We start from the raw sequence: 22,781 nt of genomic DNA, 5'->3' as shown, positions 1-22,781 counted from the left end.
ACAGGCAAGAACGTCAGAGATTTGGTTCATCTTTTTCGTTATCACTGACTGCTTGACAAGTTTTTCTGTGTTCACTGTTCTAAGAGACAGCGTTGTCTTTTCTCATTTTTTCCTAGTCGCTTCTCCAGAAATGCATGGGTAGACATTTCTTCCCAAGCACAAAAAGATGTTTAATTATATGTATATAAATTAAAAACAGTTCAGGTCATCTGATGAAAAAGTTAAAAAAAAAATGATATTGTTAGAATTTCTGGATTAAAATAATTTAAAAGAAAAAACACACACCAAAGGGTTAGTATATTGTGTAAAGGACTTCGGATATTGAGCTTGATATGTGTGATATTTTGAAGTGAAGAATCAGAGGATTCCACATGTCAATTGTAAATGATATTGTCATCTCTTTTAGATTTTTTAATAGCTTTATTGATGTGTAATTTGCATACCACCAAGTTCACCAGTTTAAAGTGTACAATTCAGGGACTTCCTTGCTGGTCCTGTGGTTGAGACTCCACGCTTTCACTGCAGGGGGAGCAGTTTCCATCCCTGGTCGGGGAACTAAGATGCCGCATGCCGCGTGGCACAGCCAAAAAACTAGAGCGTACAGTTCAGTGGTTTTTAGTATATTTACAGAGTCGTGCAACCATCACCACAATCTAACTTTGGAGCATTTCCATCATCCCAACCTCGTCCCCATTAGCAGTTACTCCATATGCCCCTTCCCCCACTTCCCAGCCCCAAGCTGCCGCTGAAGTATTTCACTTCTCTGTAAATTTGTCTGTTCTGGATATTTCATATAAATTCTGGGTATTTCATGTAAATGGAATCATACAATAAGTATGTGACCTTTGTGTCTGACTTCTTTCATTAGTTTTCTAGGTACATCCATGTTGTAGCATGTATCACTACTTCATTCCTTTTTATGGCCAAATTACATTTCATCGTATGGATATATCCTATTTTATTTGGAAATATTTAATTATTTATTATTTAAATATTTTATTTAAATATTTATCAGTTGATGGACATTTGGGTTGTTTCCACCTTTTGACTATTATGAATAATGCTGCTGTGAACAGTAGTCAAAACATAGAAACAACCTAAATGGATAAAGAAAATATGGTATGTGTATATATATATATATATATATATATATGCAATGGAATATTACTCAGCCATAAAAAAGAATGAAGTAATGCCATTTGCAGCAACATGGGTGGACCTAGAGATTATCATACTAAGTGAAGTGAGCCAGACAGATATCATTATAATATAGCTTATATGTAGAATCTAAGAAAATGATACAAATGAACTTATTTACAAAACAGAAATAGACCCACAGACATAGAAAACAAACTTATGGCTACCAAAGGGGAAAGGAAAGGGGGAGGGATAAATCAGGAGTTTGGGATTAACATATACACACTACTATATATAAAACAGATAACCAACAAGGACCTACTGTGTAGCACAGGGAACTTGACTCAGTATTTTATAATAACCTATAAGGGAAAAGAATCTGAAAAAGAATAGATAAATATGTATAACTGAATCACTCTGCGGTACACCTACTTCAGTTTAAAATATAATAAAATTAAAGGCCATTATAATTTTTCCTACTTATGTTAAAGGCTTAAATACTGGTATGTAAATGTGCCCTCTATTCGGGGACTTGTAACATGCAAACTATTGACTGATTTCTCTGGATTCATTAAAGTTTATTGTGTATATATGTATTTAGTGAGTAGTAAAAATTAGTGTTTAATCAATAAACTATAGTGACTTCTTTGTACAGGGTTAAATAACTAGAGGTTTCCAAAACATGCACCAGCTTGGTGGGCTTTGCAGAAATCTCCGGAGAGATTTCTTCCTTCTGTATGTGTATGGTATGTACTTTTAAAGATCACGTCCGCTGCATGGTTTTTTTGGCATTTGCGTGTTTTGTTTGTTTTAAAATAGATTTATTTAGTTGAAGATATTTCAGGAAATATTTCTGATTTCATTAAGGAATGCACCTTTGATTTTAAAAACTAAGAGAAAGGCTTTTTGGAAGGTGACATTAAGAAACAGATACTATTGTGAAAAGATTCTTTTCTTTTTTAGGGTGTTAGCAAATTTTTAGGAGTACCTCATTTTTTCCCCTTATAACTGAGTTATGGCATTTTATTCCTTTGATAAATGAGAAGAACAAAGGCTGTGTTGGCCCAATCTCAACTCTGATCATTTAACTGCAATTTTCAACCAGCGCCATAAACTAAGCAGAACTAGTTTGAAGAGTCCAACATTTAGCAAATGGTGATAACCTTGCAATAATCATACATTACAGATATCAAGACCTCCCTGTTTAGAGTAGATGGCAGATCATATACGGGAAAAAAGAGCAAAGACAAATATCATGTAACTGAGAGGTAATGACCTTCTGCCTTTAAGAAGTAATTTAATCTTAAAAAAAAGTGGAGCAAAGACTAGCCAAATGAAGGTGTAATGTGGAATAAAGGCATTCTTAACCCTTAAGAACACTGATCTTACTTAGACTGACAGCTAAATGCATCTAGGAATTGTATGCCAGCTTCTGTAAACAATGATGAAAGCAGCACGGTGACCACAGAAGCGGAATAGGAAAGATGGATGTCCTACAGTGAGATATTCATGATGTCATTTCATAAGAAAATTTGACAGAGGTGTCTAAATTAATAGTTTAGTTGATTTGATTTGATGAGAAATTTTGATTCCTGGAAAAACATTTCTTTAATAGTAATCAGAACATACATTTCAGAATAGTTCCATAAAATAGCCATGTAGCAGAAAAAACCTGAAATTGCAGTTTGACACATTTGTTGATATTTCCTTTTTAAGGTTCTAGCTTCTTAGGTCTTTAGAGAGAGCTTCTTATCCACCCAGGACTAGGAAGAGGAGGCAATAGTTGTGTCTGACATAAACTTTTATTTTAGGTTTTCAAGGTAACTTCTTAGTAGTTGAATGCCATAGCTGGATTTACGGACTCCAGTGCTTGACATGTGAGCATAAAAAGCTTATTCTTAATTCTGTTTTGTTTCCATGTTGAAAAAAAGAAAAGGAAAAGCACGTCTCTTCAGAGTGCCATTGGAGAGAGCTTTAAAACATGAGAATCGATGGACTTTTTCTTTTTTTAAGTGTAACCTCCTTGTGTAGCAAGAATTATAATGCACAAGCATAGCAATGAGGTATCTCTTTGAGAAATAAGTCTGCAAAGCAGATCTTGTCTGGGTTTTGTTTTTTTTTTTTTAATTACTCAACTTTCTCTGTCAGCAGATACACTTGACCTCCCTACGACCTTTACCTTTGAACTCTGAAATACACTTCATAATAACTGATTCTCCTCCTTTGACAAATTATTAAATTGTCCTGATGCAGTTTGCAGCAGAGTTCATTTTTCGAAGCTAGGGAGTCAGCTCTTTGGCATTGTGATGGGCCAGGTCCCCTCATTCTAGCCGCAGGGACAGCTTGCTTTATAAGCTGGAAAACGTCAGTCAGCAAACGAGGTAAGGACCTGCGTGCATGAAATGAGAAAAAAACGCTTCGCTGTTCGGGGCTGAAGGCTTATGGCAAATTTTACCTGAAGGACAGAAGTAGAAGCATCAGCTAGCTTCTAAGTGTCCGAGAATGATCGGCAAAAAACAAATTGCATTTTGAATTCTTTTTGGAAGAGGATGCCATGGAGCAGCTTTTTGTAATAATGCGAATCTTTTTAGAATTTAAACAGCCCAGCGAACTACTATGACCACTAAGTGTGAAATGTAGAGGTGCTTCCTTATATGTTTGCTTGTCTCCTGGTCAGATGGAAAATGGGATTCTTGGGGTCACAAAGGATTTTTTAATTAAAATTTTTTTAAATTATTTTTTAAAGTTTTGGCTGTGTTGGGTCTTGGTTGCTGCGCACGGGCTTTCTCTAGTTGTGGCGAGTGGGGGCTACTCTTCGTTGCAGTGCGCAGGCTTCTCATTGCAGTGGCTTCTCTCTTGTTGCGGAGCATGGGCTCTAGGCGCATGGGCTTCAGTAATTGCAGCACACCAGCTAAGTAGTTGCAGCACGTGGGCCCTAGTGTGTGCGGGCCTCAGTAGTAGTGGCCTGTGGGCTCAGTAGTTGTGGCGCACGGGCTTAGTTGCTCCGCGGCATGTGGGATCTTCCTGGACCAGGGATTGAACCTGTGTCCCCTGCATTGGCCGGCGGATTCCTAACCACTGCGCCACCAGGGAAGTCCCTTAATTTGTTGATGTATAGTTGATTTACAATGTTGTATTAATTTCTGCTCTACAACAAAGTGATTCAGTTATATATATTCTTTTTCAAATTCTTTTTCATTCTGGTTTATCCACAGGATATTGAATATAGTTCCCTGTGCTATACATTAGGACCTCGTTTTTCCTCAAAAAGGATTTGACATCAGTTATGCCACCCAGTCCGCTGATCAGTGGATCTTTAGAACACTTCTGCAGGCGATCAGATGCTTGATCTTAGGCAGTTTTCTACATGCAAATTTTCTTACACATTACTTCCCAGGCAACCACCAAATTTATGTCCTAGTGATTGTATGTAGAACTATTATAAAGAAACACCTTTATTTCTTCTAGGCACTGTGTTATAAATTGTGGTTCCATTCCTAGAAATTCATCTCATGCTGTATACATACCCAAACTGATTTAAAACCACCACCTAATAGGAAGTAAAGCACAGTGTAACCTTCACAAATGTTTCTTAGGAATGTAAAGCCAAGTTGTAAAATAGCCATATTGTAAAAGTATATTTTGGTGGGTTTTTCTCTCTGTGCTGTACTGGTTGAAGCTAAAAATTGAAATCTAGGTCTTAAAATAGAAATCATGTTCAGTGTCAGAAACAGGCGTTGTTCCTTGCTTTCAAAGTTAAGTTCATTTGTCTCAAACATTAGTTGCTTTTTTGATGTTGATATGTAGAGCTCCCAACATCCTGGAGTTGGATCCATGGCAACTGCATTTTCTTCAGTAATCCCCCTTGTTTCATAGCCATCAAAAGGCTGGTGAGAACAGAAACCTTTTTTCTTTAATGAGTTCAACTAACTTTTCCATGTGTAATATTTCCATATTGTTTGCGGCTTCCCCCTGGATTCTGATGATAAGCTTACCACCTGTCTTCCTAGAGCAATCAAACCATCCTTTGCTCCTTGCTGAAAATATCTTCCTTTGCATGTTGAGAATGCTGTGGCTGTTCTTAAGTATTTGGAATAGTTATTTCCTCTGCAAGAATCATTGTTTGGTTTAGTATGCTCATTACGTTTTTTTGTGGGGTTTAGTACCAATGGACTGTCATTAACACTGGGAAGTGCGCGCTCTCTCTCTCTCTCTCTCTCTCTCTCTCTCTTTTTAAAATAAGGCTGTATAGCACAGGGAACTCTATATTCATTATCCTGTAATAACATGTAATGAAAAACAATATGAAAAAGTATATGTGTGTGTGTGTGTGTATATATATATATATATATATATATAGATATATAAAACTGAATCACTTTGCTGTACACCTGAAACTAATGCAACATTGTAAATCAACTCTACTGCAACAAAAAAATAACATAAAATTTTTAAAAAGATAAGGCTATATAAATAACTGTCATTAACCTTGAGAAGTCTTTCCCTCCCCCCCCCTTTTTTTTTTTTTAAAGACAAGGCTCTATAGCAAGGGGTCACGGGTTACTGCAATTATAGTTGGTGTCACCAGTACAGACTACACCACAGTCATTTCACAGGGCTATTTGGCGTGAATAGCTCTGCCTCTTGAGCACAGCTTGGTTAGAGGGTCCTCATAAGGTGCTGTGAGCACGTAGAATCTGGATTTCAGGAATGGTGGTCCGTTTCCAAAAGGAGATAGGAGGAATGCTGCTGGTGGAAAGCAGTTAGCCCGTAAGACCATTCATCAGAATGGTGATTTGGTAGGAAAATGAGTATTCCCAGTCTTTTGAGAGGAAAAAATATGTGTATGTATATATGTATGTATATAGCACTGTTGGCGTAATTTTGCAGTCCTTTGTCTTTAAGCATCTGGGGCTTTCCCCCCCCAATTGTTTGTTTGATTCCTCTGGGTTTTCTAACTCATTTTCAGCCGGTATTCCTCTTTGATGTTTGTAACAGTGCAAATTTGAACAAAATCAACATCTTTGATTAGGTGGTGAATTAGCTGTGTTAGTGCCCTGCAGCCAAAGATCTCCAGAGCACACTCACCAGGCATGAGGGAGAGGGTGTGTTAGAAAGAGGGCGTTACAGGATTTGGGCTGATGAAAGATGGTTTGGGGAGGGTTTAAGGAAGCAGAACTTTGCTCTGGATCGGGTGCTGTCAGGAAGCAAGAGTAATTCCACCACTGGGTATCTTAATACATCATATCTAGAAGGAGGACAGACCAAATGAAGGCTAATGACATGTTGATAAAGAAGCAGCAGTCTCTCCTTTTAGCCAGGATAGGGAGGTGTCTGGTCATTTATCGGGCTTGGAAAACATTGATATCCTGTCAGTGTTCAGGTACGATTATGGAGTAGTCCTGGTTTTGTCCTCATCTCGTGGTCACGGGGCCTTGTCTGATGTTGGTGTTCTGTGAAATTGTTTATAGTCACCCGGAGAACACGAATGGCAGGCCAGTTCCTGCATGCCAGCTTTTCTCTTTTTTCGTTGTGACAAATAAAATGCCCAACATTTGCTAGATGACTTCTGTTGAGGTACTTTATGAAAATATACGTATGGTCTGATTTCGTTTTTTGGTAGAAATATAAATGTCTGGTGTAGCAGTTTCTTGGAAAGCTGTATACCAAATTATTAACCATATTAATAATATTAACATATATTATTAACAATATCTGGGCAGGATTATTAGTGTTCTTTCTGGCCTTCATTGGCTTTTATTTTCTGCTGTTTTTTGGTAGAAAACATGCCTTTTATAATAATAAAAAGCAATAATGAAAGAATGTATAAAGTAATCCCAACTATTTTTTGTTGTTTTCAACTTAGCATTGTAAATCATATGAAATTCCCTACATTATTGAAGTCTAATCTTAGCTCAGATGTTCTTTAATGGTTACATAATATTCCATCCTGTGGGTCTATTTACTTTTCTTAATCTTTCTCCTATTATTGGGCCATTAGGTTGTATCCAGTTTGGGGTTAGCATAAAATCATGCTGTAATGAAGCTAGAAATCTTTGGGCATGAACTTTTGTCTGTGTTTCGGAATGTTTTCCTAGCGCTGATTCTTACGATTAGAATTACTGGGTCAAAGATTATGATCATCTTTTAGGCTTTGGATACATAACTGCCAAGTAAAGGTACATTCCAGAAAACATACAGATTTACACCATCTGTGTTAGAGGACCCGTTTCACCGTATCAGCCTGCCAATATGATATCCATAGAAAGAGATTCCAATGTGCAATTTTGTAACTTCTTTGAAATTATTAGTGATTTTGAGCATTTTTATTTACTAGTCACTTATATCTCTTCCTTTGTGATTTCTCTGGTTGTATTCTTAGCTCGGGGCAGCTTTTAATATTACCATAGAAGCCAGGACAATTGACGACTGTCCGTTTGATATTTATTGTCAGTTTGAGCACAAATTATTGCTGCTTACTGAGTAGCCTGCAGCCTTTTCTCCAATTTTAGCTAAACCTGGAATAATTATTCTTGTTCTAGGGAAGCATTATATAGGAGTCATAATGAGGCTTTAGAGTAGATGCTGAACCATGTACAAAGAGGACAAATATATTCTACTCCATAGACGTGAGTCTGCCCCCAAACCATCTGTCTTGCTGCTTCCTTGGAGGCTCTCAAAGACAAGCCACGGTGCCCAGTTAAAGGCAGGTTCATTTCACTTGGTTTCTTCTGTAGGCAGTGTCCTGATCTTTACTTTTCCCCTTTTGCTTCACTTTGTTTTTGTTTTTGTTTTTTTTACTTGAAGTATCGTTGACTTACAATATTGTGTTAGTTTCAGGTGTACAGCACAGCAATTCCATTATATATATATATATGTATATATGTGTGTGTGTACATATTCTTTTTCAGATTCTTTTCCTTTATTGGTTATTACAAAATATTGAGTATAGTTCCCTGTGCTATAGAGTAGGTCCTTGCTGGTTCCCTTTTGCTTTACTTTGCATTGAGTGAAGTGCTTGTTCAGATCCATAAACCTGTGTGTTCAGGTGACTCTCTTATTCAAGACTTAAGAGTTTTGTGTTTCCTTTTCATAACCTCGCTGTGCAAAGATCTCCCCCTGAGTCGTCTACGATTGAGATTAGGCGTAGTTAAAATTAGAGAGATTTGTTCGTCGCACAGAACATTCATTCGTTTCATCACCCAGTGGGTGGCTTTTGTGTTTTCCCTACTCTTAGCGGGGGCAAGGGGCTCCAATGGTGAAGCCAGCCCCAGGAAACAGACCCTCAGACACCTGCAAACTGAAAAACAGACCCAAGGTGTTTGACACGAACAACCAGCTATATTAAGTCTGCAGGACCCACCTGGAAGGTTTTCTGTTTGCTTGCTTGTTTGTTTTGTTTTTAGTGGTAAAACTGTTTTTTAAATGCCCCATTCATTTCTGGAATCCCATTTACAATTGTGAGTTGCTTGTGAAGAAATTGCAGATTGCTCGTTTGAATAGGCGTCTGCCTCACATGCTGTCTACAGTTGACTGCTAAACCCATATAGATGGGCAAGTAGATACATAGATCTATATCTCTCGGTCGCTGCTAGTTTTGTTTGTTTGTTTGTTTTTGTGTGGTTTGTTTTTTTAATATGAAGGGACTGCTCCTAAGTGCCATTTCTTATGTTTAACTTCTCTGGTTCACCTTGAACCCATAGCTTGATTTCTAGGTCACTAAATTGACTGTTACCTTACGTTGATAGGGTGTTTTTTAAAATTTCAAAGCGTATTTCTGGCTACATAGTTTTCACAGGAACAGTTAACTTCAAGGATTTGTCCAAAACCTGTGTTGTGTTTTAGTTGTGTTTATTCAGATATTGCTTGGAAGCAAATAGCCTGTGAGGTGGCCTCTGGAAATCCATCTGTGTACAGAGACTGTATCTGGCCTGTGTTTAACTGCTTTTAAACGTGTTAACTCACCTTTTGGGAAAAGGGGATGGACGGATTCGAACTTGTCCAGGAAATAACCACCGAATTGAAAGCAGTAATATATTTGGGAAATCCCTGTTTTCTTCCTACGTGTTTTAAGTTCTCTCTCGATGGTGTTTAGAAAGGCTGTGTGTTTTAAACTTTGGTACTGAGCCGAAGCAGGACAGAGGTGTCCTCTGGTCTGTGGGGTTCTTCTCGGTCACTTCCGTCTCCATCAAGGTTCAAGACTCCTGTCTGCTGTCAGCAGCCAGCTACCGCCCCAGGTCTTCTCCAAGCTCGCTAATTTTTTTTTCTACTTGCCCTCTTGACTTGTTCAATTTCATCCCTAATCTCTTCCAATCTTGGATTTTAAAATCCTTTTGTGACAAGTCCTCCCCAGCATTATGCCCTTGGTCTGTTTTTACCGGGACAGCCTTATTTGGCATATTTTAACTTGCTGGGTTTTGCTTTTCTTTCACTATTTCTCTGTTTTATTATCTCACACTCCAGCATCTTCTCTGATCAAGCATTTTGTCTTTTGTGGAGTCTGTTTTCTCCAAGCCTCTCGATCCTTCCTGGTGGAACACCCTTGCCCATGGGCTTTATTAGACCCCAGACTCAGAGCAAGCGGTGATGCTGGTGTTCAGGGAACCTGAAGGACTCAAATGATTTATATACTTGGAAGATCACAAAGTGATTAAAAAAGGGCCAATCACCCTCCCTTTCCTCCATCAGGGAAGAATGGTGATGGGTAATGACGGGTGTTAGGCTACCAGAACTGGCAGCTTTATTACAGCCCAATAGGAATCATGCCCATGTGTGGGAGATGCTGGGATGTGGTGCAGGAAAGTTCTAGATAGATTTATCAGCACAAAAACATAGGAGAATAAAGTATATTGCTGAGGATCTGAGGGCTCCTATTGAAATATAAGTATTGAGAGTGCTGACTGCCAGAATGTGGATTTATGGGAAATAAAGCCCTAAAATACTTTCTCCAACAAAAAAATAGACCTCTTGGAAACAGTTTTTCCTCTCTATGTACTTAGCTCCCATTGAGCTTAAATTGCTCTCAGTATTGTGATAATGACAACTCAGTATTACAGGATGTGGAAGATGAACCAAATAAATTAACCAGCTGCTTTTAAGGGTAGTTCACCCAATGGCTTCCCCTCTAAAATGCTTTGTAGAAGATTCGTGCTCAGTAGGTCTCTAGGCAGTTTTATGGCTGCAAGAAAGAAATGGATGTTATTAAATGTCAGTGAAATACAGGCAGATAGTCTTGTGGTAGTTAAATTAGCGTAGAATGTGTGTAAGAAAAGCAGATTGTCTCGTCTTAACTTGACGAAACAGAGCTCTCTTTGGCATTCCTGCCAGATAGTGTGTTTCTGCCTGAAATTCCCATAGATGAGGATGGAAAAATCCTGCTCCCTCCTGTCTGAAACTGTGTGTCTTACAGAATGTTATCCATCAAATCCCGTACGTACAGCGTGGTTGTACTTGGAGAGTTTCAAAGGACAGTAATGGGAATAATTCCATAATTACTAGCTGACGTTTAAGGTTTTATACTATGTGTGGATTAGGAAATAGGACTTGTAAGTAAAGAATTAGGTGCATTGGGGGTTTGGGATTGACACGTACCGATACTATATTCAAAGTAGATAACCAACACGGACCTACTGTACAGCACAGGGAACGCTGCTCAGTGTTCTGTAATAACCTAAATGGAAAAAGGCTTTGAAAAAGAACAGATACACATGTATGTATAACTGAATCACTTTGCTGTATACCTGAAATTAACACAACATTGTTCATCAACTATGCTCCAATATAAAATAAAAAATTTTTTTAAAAAAGAATTGAGTGGAGAGGGAAGGCAGAAATAAATGCTTCAAGGGGTCAGGCAGGTAACAGAGGAGAGAGGCAGGCCGGGTGAGGGGATGACTGGGAGAAGTGGGCCCGGTGACAGTCCAGAGAGCCCTGGAGCAGGCAGCCAAACCCATTCCAGGGAGCACTGCTCAGGCCGAATGAGAGGCCAGTGGACATCCCTGAAATCAAGGGGCTGCAGTTAGGGGAGGACTCACCTTCAAAGGACTTTTCAAATTTTTGACAAGTTGTACACAAATTATATCCTCTGGCGTTGAGCAAAGGGAAAGAGACCGGCATTTCAGGAGTAGGACATAGAGTCAGAATAAATGAACCCTTTCTCAAGGTACAGATGTTTTCCTTGGATGAATCAGTCTCAGGGTTCTTTTCCTGTAGAGTTTTTGTTTGTTTGTTTGTTTGCGGTACACGGGCCTCTCACTGCTGTGGCCTCTCCCGTTGCGGGGCACAGGCTCCGGAGGCGCAGGCTCAGCGGCCACGGCTCACGGGCCCAGCCGCTCCGCGGCATGTGGGATCTTCCCGGACCGGGGCACGAACCCGCGTCCCCTGCATCGGCAGGCGGACTCTCAACCACTGCGCCACCAGGGAAGCCCTTCCTGTAGAGTTTTGAGATTAGGGCAGATGCCAACGTGTCTGAAATAGTGTAGGGACCTTACTAACTAAAGTTAGTGGGCTAACTTACTAACTAACTCAGCGGGCTGAGTAACTGAAGGATTTGGGAATCACACAGCTCTTCCTGTGGCAAATACATTGTGTGTATGGACAACAAAGGAAAGAATAAGACTTGCAGACCTAGGAAAGCCTACTCAGCATCTAATATTTGTTATTCCTGTGTGTCTAGCAAAGTACGTATAAGATGTGGTTTCTCTCCCCGATGGATTTGCAGTCTGCTAGGAAGATGAGAAGAAAATACATGATCTCAGAGAACTAGATATAAAACGGTGCTCACCATCCGATGACTCAGAACCTGCATAACCGTAGACGTATGTAGAACCAAGAAATCGGGGGAAGTTACTTTGACTTACGGAAGGATTCTCCGAAATGATGGTCCTCTCTAATATATTTAAGGCTGTTTGTTTAGTTTTCAAATATAAACTTCTATGAAATTTATATTAAAATTTATATAAAAAATAAATTTCTTAGTTTTCAAATATAAGGGGATGAAACTACCGCTGTCTGAAAGACATGGGAAAAATAACATGAATCGTGTCTAAAATTGTAATGGAAATTAGTTAAAATTTATTTCATTTACAGAAGCTAGGATATTAGCTGCCCCCCACCTCCTGTTTCTGAGCACCCATCAGTGGCACAGAATGGGTACCCCTGATGCTGCCGTCCGCATTATAAAAACTAAGGGAGAAGCTCCTTTGCTCCTTTGATTTGTGTCAGAGCAGGTTACACAAGGTTTATTGTAATAGAACTCTGAAAAGTCAGACTGAATTCAGCCTTCTCTCCTTTTCTTCCTGCCCTCTGCTGGAAGCTTCTCTTGGAACTAGAGCAGGAGACAAAGGAGGCCGGCGGCCGCAGCTTCATCCTATAGCTGAAAGCTCACTGACCACAACAGGAAGGATGGGGTGGAGTGAGTTTGACTTGAATTGGAATTATAACAGGACTTTATTAATATTTTTCTGAAGTTAAATGTTTTATTTAAAAAATAGGTACAGTTTATGTGAATTAATTCTAACGCATAGTCAGGGTGCTGCAAACATTCCTTCAAGTTCCAGTGAACTTTTTAAATACTGTTTTATTTCAAATATTCCCCTAAATTATCCTGACTATAAAAATTAGAGAATGGATTTTCATCTGCATATTAACATTATAAAAAATAATTCACGTGTGCCATGCAGTATAATTATAAAATAGAAATAATATAAAATCACCTGTCACCTCTTTCTGGAATTAATTATGATTACTTTGTAATGTGTCTTTCAGATTTTAATATATGGATACACATTCACATTTTATTTAAAAGTCATCATATTTAATCCTGTTTTGCAATCTGCTTTTTTATTTAATATGACCTGAACCTCTTTTTCTGTTAATAAGAGTCCATATATAAAATCATTTAAAAATGAATGTATACTCTTCAGCTGTCTAGCTCTACTACATTTTACTCAGTCCATTTCTGGCCATTATAAATAACTTTACATAACTCTTTACTCACTTATCAGATCACTTGTTAGCATAAACTTCTAGGCTAGGACTTCCTGGGGACATTTTTAAAGCTTTGAGCCCATAATGCTAAAGGACCCTCCAGAAAGATTGTGGGTCCTACATACACACACACGTACACACACAGACAGCCACGTGCCTTCCCCCAGTGTCTGACCTTATCATTTTGGTTCATCTTTGTCAGTTTCTTTCTTTCCTTTTTCCTTCACCTGTCAGTTCTGATACCACCACTATACTGTTTGGGGTGTTAATTTCATATAATGTTTTACTGTCTGGCAGGGCACATCCACGGCCCCACCCCCAAATTGCTTAATTTTTTAAAAAAATCTTGTTATTCTCACATATTTTCAAATGAATTCGTAGCATTTTGGAAGCTCTAGAAAAAATTCCTTTGGGATTTTCTTTGGGTTTGCATTAAAATCGTAGGTTAACTTCTTAAGACTTAAGCTCTTCAGTGAGAATTTTGAGTCTTATCATCCAGGAACGTAATACATCTTTCCATTTATTTAGTTCTCCTCCCTCCCTTGATAAAGTATTTTGTTTTTTTTGCTGTGTAGCTAGTATGCACACATCTGTTTTTGTTCATTATTAACTTTGAGAGCTATGGACTTTCCCTTGTTTACAACTTTGATTGCATCCCCTAAAGTTTAGGTTTGTGCTATTTGTATTTTCATTTACCAGGTGCTCTGGTTGCAGTTCGATTTCCTCTTTTTATTTATTTATTTGGCTGTGTTGGGTCTTCGTTTCTGTGCCAGGGCTTTCTCTAGTTGCGGCAAGTGGGGGCCACTCTTCATCGCGGTGCGCGGGCCTCTCACTGTCGTGGCCTCTCTTGTTGTGGAGCACAAGCTCCAGCCGTGCAGGCTCAGTAGTTGAGGCTCACGGGCCTAGTTGCTCGGTGGCATGTGGGATCTTCCCAGACCAGGGCTCGAACCCGTGTCCCCTGCATTGGCAGACAGACTCTTAACCACTGCGCTACCAGGAAAGCCCAAAAGTATTTTTTTATTTCAATTTTTTTTCTGTTTTGCTCTTCTTATCCTTTGTTATTAATTTCTTGCTTAATTTTCTTGTCACCTGAGAATAAGGAGAATTATTTGTAAAGCTCTTCTCTGCTTTACAGAATGTCTTATTCATGTGGTGTCAGGAGTGGGAGATTTTTTTCTTATTCCCTAGACAAGTTTTATTGTTTTCAAATAGTGTATTTTTCCATATGGCTAGTTTTTCTTCTTCTTCGCTCATATTTACTAGAAGTGGCTGTGAAGTTGTCTGTAGATTTTGTGAGAACGTTTCCACATCTTTCACTCTGGACACTGGTGGGAGAAGAAGTTTTATGTTTTCATTTTTGCTGAATTGGAACACAGTGTCTGTTGGGAAAACAGCTACCAAAGAGTGTAATCATTGGTGCAGCAGGGAAGTGCTGTATTTTTGTGAAAGCTTGCTTTCTGTATTTACTGAGGTAAGTTTCTACAGGCACTGCCCACCTCCCGTAACTGGCACAACTGCCATCCTGTGCCAGCCTGCCTGCTTTTTTCTTCCAAGCTGTGTCTCCAAGCAACAGCAGGAGTGGCTCTTCAGGTGTGACTCTGCCGGTGCTGATCAAGGCCCCCGTGTCCCTGCCTGAGATTTTCCCTGTGACTCCCCTCCCCTCCCCGCCCCTCCCGCTGCCACTGCACTGAATGTCATTCTGCTATATACTTGACCGAGGTGGGCTCTGTCTTGTAATGAGTTGGACCACAGCCTTCGCTGGGATCTTCTTTCTATCATGTTTTACAGAATTTTTAATTTAAAATTGAGGGCATATTTAATTTTTCTCACCCAGGTACAGATTTATTCCCCCTTTAATACTATGTTGGCCATTTCTAGGTGGGGATTGGTGAGGGAGGGGAATTTGATGCCACGGTGCATCTCCCCCTGGCCATCCAGCCAATCCTCCCTTCCAACAGATGCTTGTGGAGCACTCCCGGGCCCCTCCCACTCCTTACAATCCCCTCCGCCTGGCCCAGGCCACAGAGGGAAGACAGACATTGTGACCTTGCCAATTCCTCAGATGGAACACAGTTGTCTTTAGCTACCTGTCTTTCGTGAACTGTGATCTTATATGTGGCAGGAGTTGTAACCTCAGGCTTTCCCCTCTGATCCCAAGTTTCAGAGCTGTCCCATCACAAAACGCCGCACACACTCCGTGGCCGCCTGGGCTCTGTTCTCTGCGTCATGGCCAAGGGAGAGGCTGAATCATAGGTGGAGGCCATACCTAAGTGTCACTAGCTGGAGGCAGGGAGGCTTGGTGGTGGTGATTTCTTGGAACCTGGGCGGGGGGAGGATGAGCTGGGTTAGAAAGTTGCTGAGCATATGTAGAGGAGCTCTGTCCTGTGTTTATCCGATGGGAACACCTGTGCTCAGTAGAAGCCCTGTCTCCAGTGTCCCCTGTGGACGTTGTGAGGCCACCTTGCTCTTGCATGGATGATAGAGAACTTTATACATTTCTGGCATTTCCACTTGATTAAACTCGGCTTATTAGTGACTGTGGACACTTATTTAATTTTAGGGTTTTTTTTTTTTTTCTTTCCTTTTTTTCTGCCGCTTCTGGCTCTAGGAGCCTAACCATTGAGAAAGACAAGTAAGAAATATAAATACTGTGAATTTACTCTCTACCATTCCCTATTTTTTCCCCTATTTTGGGGGTGGGATATACTAAGGTAAACTGAAACTGACGCTTATGATAGGAATTTTAAAAATTCTGTTACGGAATCTCTCATCAGCAATTGCTTTTAAAAGGTAAACTGTATATTTCAGGATTACCTGTCTAAAGTTATATAGTTTAAGTTACACATTGTATAAACTATACCTTGTATGTATTAAATGACATATTGTATAAAGATCTTTTTTTACAGGATTTAAATTGGATATATCAAGAAAAACATTTTTATTGTATCCTTAATAATGCATGAATTCTAGAACTACATATTTACGTAGAGGTTTTGATTAAAGTAAAGACCCTCTCTGTTCGGAAGTTTTTATAGAAGTTTAATCCTAAAGCAAATTTCTCTTCTGTTATGACATGAACTACTGCTCAAAAGTCATTGTTAAATTATTTTTCTAGGGTTAAGTGAAAGACCCCTTCTAATCATTGCAGTTTAATCTGTGGCTAATATTTTATTTTCAGGGAAAACATTATCAGGTTTTGATTTCCCAATTTACTGAATAATTCATGGTCAACTCTTTGAAGAACTTTCTGTGATAAAAATCTTTCCACTAGCGTATACATCATTTTCCCTGAACTTTGGTGTTTGGGTGCCATCTTGTGGCCGGACTGTGAACTAACCTTAACACTCAAAACACATTTTAAACAGCGTCCTCGATAGGGTAAGATAGGCTGGGAATACTTTCCAAAATGCAAATCATGTACCACTAGAAACCTACATTTACAAGGCTGAGAATAGTTTGTTACTTGGTGAATGGACAAGCAGAAATAATAAGGAATCTGATATGTGACTGTTGGTTTCTAAAATTCTGTTTTCGTGACATTTGCTCCTAGTTGCTGCTGTTTGAGCGCTCTTGGATGAGCAGGTGGAAGTCTTCAATTCTGCACGAAGGAGAAGGGAACATAAGGAGTGTCAAGTGGAGGGGCCATCTGGTTGCCTGGGCCAACAACATGGTACAAGCGGTCTCCCTAACGCTGCTTCGGGGCTGGAAGGACGGCCCAGCCGACAGGGCTGCGGCAAAGGGCAGGGGTGCTGCTCCTGCCGCCGCCATTTCTTTTTTTTTTTTTTTTTTTAAATATCCCCATATCTCCTCCCTCTTTTTTTTTTTTTTTAACATCTTTATTGGAGTATAATTGCTTTACAGTGGTGTGTTAGTTTCTGCTGTATAACAAAGTGAATCAGCTATACATACACACATATCCCCATATCCCCTCCCTCTTGCGTCTCCCTCCCACCCTCCCTATCCCACCCCTCTAGGTGGTCACAAAGCACCAGGCTGGTCTCCGTGTGCTATGCGGCTGCTTCCCAGTAGCTAGCTATTTTACATTTGGTAGTGTATATGTCCATGCCACTCTCTCACTTCATCCCGGCTTACCCTTCCCCCTCCCTGTGTCCTCAAGTCCATTCTCTACGTCTGTGTCTTTACTCCTGTCCTGCACCTAGGTTTTTAAGAACCTTTTTTGTTTTTAGATTCCATATATATGTGTTGGCATACGGTATTTGTTTTTCTCTTTCTGACTTACTTCACTCTGTATGAAAGTCTCTAGGTCCGTCCACGTCACTACAAATAATTTAATTTCGTTTCTTTTTATGGCTGAGTAATATTCCATTGTATATATGTGCCACATCTTCTTTATCCATTCGTCTGTCGATGGGCATTTAGGTTGCTTCCATGTCCTGCCACTGCCATTTCTAAAAGGTACCTGTAGGGATTGATATCATACCTGGAAGGGTAAAGAGATTACATTGCTTTTGGTGTTCATGAGAGAGTAATTTCCAACATATTCTGGACTCTATTTTAAAGGAAGAAACCCGAGGCATGGAGAATAGCCAAGAAAATGAAAAGGCATCTTAATAATGAAAGGGCTGCATTGGAAATGTGGTCTTGAAAATACCATTTGCCTATTAGCCAAGGGCAAGTGTCACTTGCTATGAAACAAGGGCAGGATATTGCTGATTTTTCGTTTACTCTTAGTATAATCACAGACCCAAAATAGGCCTGCCTTTGAAAGAGTGGATCCTAATTTCTGGTACTTCACTTATCTCAAGTTTACTCAATATGAGTAGGGCGAGTAGAAAGTTTAAATATTACCTTTTGGACATCTGGCATAGCTTTTGGAATTTTGAGGTATAATTTAGCAAATCAGTGCTATTCCTTTTTCTTTTTGGCCTCACCGCGTGGCATGCGGGATCCCAGTTCGCCAGCCAGGGATCGAACCCGTGCCCTCCGCGCTGGAAGTGCAGAGTCCTAACCACTGAGCCACTGGGGAAGTCCCCTGCTATTCCATTTTGAATGGTAGGAACCTCCCAGAATCTACCGTGCTAGTCAGGACTTTTCTTACTTCTCCTGGGTCACAGTCAAGGTCAACAGGCGTGTGGCCTCTTGGTTTATTTTCATTTAGCTGCTTGCTTGATGTTTCCATTTGAGTACTTTAAAATGTCAGGCGTGTTTTTCTTTATGTAGTGGCTTTTCAGATTCGAAGCTTTTCTGAAAACCAAACCCCATATTTGTGGTGGAACAATACAATTAGAGATGTGACTTTCTGTCTTTTTGGAAATGCAGTTGTTGATATCTGTACATTTCCCACTTGCGTTGGATTTGAGTGGCCTGTGCCATCCACTCATAAAATCTAGTTTGCCTAGAAAGAAGGACAGAGGTTTTCTTCTGTTTTGGGTTTTCACAGGATTCTTGTGCAGTGGGAACATTTCTGTGGCTCCCAGCAGCACCTAAAAAACACTGTCGATACTTTGCTGTGCTGGTTATCCCTGATGTTTAGCAGTGACCATTAATAAATTTTCTTTTACCTTCCTTCTCCCAAGTAGAGGATGCTTAATACGATTTTATTTTCCAGGGTGTGAAGATTTTTGACATCACCTCAAAGCAAAGAATCACCAATGTACCCCGGGATGATATCAGTCTTCGCCCCGATATGTACCCCTGTAGCCTCTGCTGGAAGGACAATGTGACACTGATCATTGGCTGGGGCACCTCCGTCAAGGTAGTTTTGCTTGTCTTTCTCATAAGTCTGTGTCGTTACAGAGCTACCGAAGATGGTCCACAGGAGTCCGAGTCCTTGAATGGCTTCTCGGAACCAGCATATTTTCACCTGCATATTATTGTCATGCGATAATCATTTCATGCTTGAATTCTTCCATATGCGTAGATTTTCAGATCTATCCTTTCTCCTGAACTTCTCCATGTTCAGAATGGTGCTGGCTTTTTGATCCTTTTTAAATTTCCCATAACCCGATTGGCCTTAGCTATATGTAAAACGTATGTTAGGTGTTGTTGGTTCACCTGGGTTCCTTTCGTTATTGTTTTCATTTCCCGTAGCTTTGATCCTGAGCTGCTTCATTAGGACTGATGGTGGAAAAAAAAGGTTGAAATGAAATCGTCCTGCTTGCTTGCTAGTAGTTCGGTGGAGTAAAGGCCCAGGCTTATTATGGATGATAAGATTTGGGGCTATTTTTTTTTTTTTTTTTGTGGTACGCGGGCCTCACTGTTGTGGTCTCTCCCGTTGTGGAGCACAGGCTCCGGACGCGCAGGCACAGCGGCCATGGCTCACGGGCCCAGCCGCTCCGCGGCACGTGGGATCCTCCCAGACCGGGGCACGAACCCGTGTCCCCTGCATCGGCAGGCGGATTCTCAACCACTGCGCCACCAGGGAAGCCCGATTTGGGGCTATTTTGTCATGTATATTATCTGCCTATTATGTGCCTGAGTAAATGAAGGTATTCTGCAAAAGGAGGCCCCAAATCCATTCACCTTTATTTCATGCCTAGTTGTTTTTCTCGTATTAGATGTTTCTGAGCCAAAAGTTGTTTTCTTCCCTTTAAAAATATATACCTTAATCTAAACAACGTAAACTAAAACTTAGCTGAGTTAAAGACGCTGTGAGAAAGTATCCCAGCAATAGTCTAATGGAAGAGCTTGGCTCTAAAGAGTCCCACAGACCTGGGATCCATTCCAACTTTTCCACTTAGCTTCTTGCGTGACCCTCTCTAAGTCTTACTCTCCTCATCTGTAAAATGGGAGTGCTAATTGTTCTCACATCACATGTTTTGGAGGGGATTAAATGAAGACCTTAGCATAGGATCTGGCATATTGTACTTAATAAATATCAGCTGTCATTGTTATGCCATAAAATTCCAGAAAAGTCATGAAAGAGACATAGCTATTTAAAATTCTTCTATGGAGAGAAAAGCATAAAAATTATTAATGCAGTGATTGTTACCACCAAAATAAATGTTGTTAATCTGAGGTAGTCTCGTTGATAAGATTCAGGTTCTCTTTCTTTTTTTTTTTTGCGGTACGTGGGCCTCTCACCGCAGTGGCCTCTCCCATTGCAGAGCACAGGCTCCAGACGCACAGGCTCAGAGGCCATGGCTCACAGGCCTATCTGCTCCGTGGCATGTGGGATCCTCCAGGACCGGGACACGAACCCGTGTCCCCTGCATCGGCAGGCGGACTCGCAACCGCTGCGCCACCAGGGAAGCCCTCTCTTTCTTTCTTAATTGAACGTGTGGTCATTGTTTCCATGTGTTAAATGAACACAACATGATTCACATTTAAGGTCACAGGAAGGAGGTTGTACCCCCAAAGTCTATGATCAAATAGTGATTCCCAGTCTCCCTATCTCATGCGTGTGGTTACTGACCCAGTAAAGTGATGTTCTTGATATTTTTTAAGTTTCTTAGATGGACCAAGTGGCTTTTTCCTCTGTTGTGATTTGCTTTTCTTTCGGTGAAGACAAGGGAAATTAGTCTCTTGGGACATGGGAAAAGTTTGCTGATTGTTACCGGAAATGCTCTCCTCTATTAGGCTGAATAATGGTCCCCAAAGATAGCAGGTCCTAATTCTCACCACCTATAAATGTTTCTTTATGTGGCAAGAGAGTCGGGCAAAATGTGTGACTAATTAAGCATCTTGAGATTATCCTGCATTATCTGGGTGGGCCCTCTAAGAGGGAGTGCTACCCCAGGAGAGGAGAAGGCAGTGAGACCGTGGATGCAGGGTTTGGAGTGACGGAGCCAAGGAATGCTGGAAGCCACCAGAAGCCAGACAAGGCAAGGAACGGGTTCTTCCCGAGAGCCTCGGGAGGGAGTGTGGCCCTGCCGACACCTTGAACTTAAATCTTAGGGTTAGGACTCCATGTGGCTGTCGGGGAGGGGTGTCAGCAGGAGGGGGCGGAATCCTGAGGCTGGAGTGTGATTGGTGGGTCTCTGCGGTACATAAAGGAAGGCACGGTGGCCGGAGTGGATGGAGCAGGTGTGGAGGAGACGGATAGAAGATGACGAAAGGGAGACGGAAAGAGGGAGGGAGGTGCGTGTGTTGTGATGGAGAAGATTGCGTAAGGCTCTCCGGGACAGAGCTCAGACCACAGCATCTAGGGGACAGAATAGGCCATGGCCCAGCTGCCAGTGGTGTCATGTGTCCTTGTCTTCAGAGAGGCTGTAGGACGGCCAGAGACACCATCAGGCTTTGGCGTGAGTCCCAGCTCCGGCTTTGAGGTCCTGGGCAGCTCTCAGAGCCTCTGTGTTCTCGGGTCTCCGTTAGGGCTGGTATTATCACCTTCCAGGGGCGTCTGAGGATTGGAAGAGGCCCGGGCAGTCCTCAGGTTCGGTCACTCTCTCTCAGATCTCTCCACTTCTCTCCATCCCCCTGTCGGGTCCCATGACTCTAGTTTTGCCCCCCCCCCCCCCGCCTTAATTCTGCTGTAAACAGGGCAGCCAGGATGATCTTTTCAGAGTGCAGATCAGGTGATGTCAGTCTCCTGGTTAAACCCCTCCAGGATGCTCATTGCTCATAGGATGACATCTTCCTCTTTCACGATGATCTGCCCCCTGTGTTCCTGTCTAGCCCCTCCTTCCCCTGTGTCCTCTCTGCTTCTGTCTGATTACCTTCCAGTTGAGGGCCCCAAGCTGTCAAGTTGCCCTTTTGCACCTGTCCTGTGTCTCCTGCTTCACCTTACATGGTGCTTCTTCCAGGACGTCTTCCATCCCTGCTAGTAGATGCCCCCTGCTCTGTATTTCTGTACTTCTCCATCCCACTTCAGTAAATGCCTTATTTAGTTGTTCGTCTCCCCCACTGCACCATAATCTTCCTAAGAACAGAGCTCTCTCTGCTTTACAAAGCCCTCAGCTCAGGACAGGTGCCCAGTAGTTGCTAAAAAGTGCTAATTAATATTGCTCTTTCATATATATACATATATATATTATTGTTACACTTCAAACCATGTGGAACACTGCTCCTTGTGTACTTTTAACAACACATTAAATAAAGCAGTTGTTCAGTTGGCATGTGGAGCGTGCCTATTAGACAATTTAGTAGTTTCCCTAGTAAGTGTGGATAGAAGAGTGGATAACTTATACGAAGAGAAGGAAAATTGGGGGAGCGGACAGGAAATTGTCTGAGGTGGACAGGAAACAAATGACAGAAATCAATCAGAGGCGAAAATAGCCTGTCACTTCTCAGTAAATGCCTGTACCTCCACAGCACTGGTTCAGGTCCTGTGTCAGAGAAAGAGAGTACTGTGGCCCTCTGTGTCTGTGGGTTCTGCATCAGTGGATTTGACCAACCTCGGATTGGAAATATTTGGGGGAAAAAATCCAGAAAGTTCCAAAAAGCAAAACTTTAATGTGCTGGAAACCAGTAACTGTTTATTAACATTTGCATTGTATTAGGTATTATAAGTAATCTAGAAATGATTGAATGCATATAGGAGGATGTTTGTAGGTTATATGCAAATACTATGCCATTTCCTATAATGGACCTGAGCATCTTCAGATTTTGGTATCCTGCAGGGTCCTGCAGATACCAAGGGATGACTGTACTGTCATGTAGTTGCCGTGTTCCTGGACAGCGATTTGGACGTGGATATTAGCCAAACCAAACCTTAAAAAAATATACATTGATCTATCAATTCTACTTCTAGGAAT

The 22,781-nt window shown here is 41.0% G+C and overlaps 1 protein-coding gene across 1 annotated transcript in view; it reads left to right on the top strand.

Annotated features, from left to right (window-relative positions):
* Positions 1-22,781, top strand: part of VPS41 (VPS41 subunit of HOPS complex) — a 189,442-nt gene that overhangs the window by 102,354 nt on the left and 64,307 nt on the right. The window contains exons 8-9 of the mRNA XM_059074312.2: positions 16,676-16,795; positions 18,695-18,841. Coding sequence (XP_058930295.1) covers positions 16,676-16,795; positions 18,695-18,841 — 267 coding nt within the window. The remainder of the gene's footprint in view (positions 1-16,675; positions 16,796-18,694; positions 18,842-22,781) is intronic.

Source organism: Kogia breviceps, chromosome 9 (genome assembly GCF_026419965.1).
Source record: "Kogia breviceps isolate mKogBre1 chromosome 9, mKogBre1 haplotype 1, whole genome shotgun sequence".
NCBI lineage: Eukaryota > Metazoa > Chordata > Mammalia > Artiodactyla > Physeteridae > Kogia > Kogia breviceps.
Note: the sequence above shows the minus strand (reverse complement) of the source record. Positions and strands in the feature narration are given on the sequence as shown.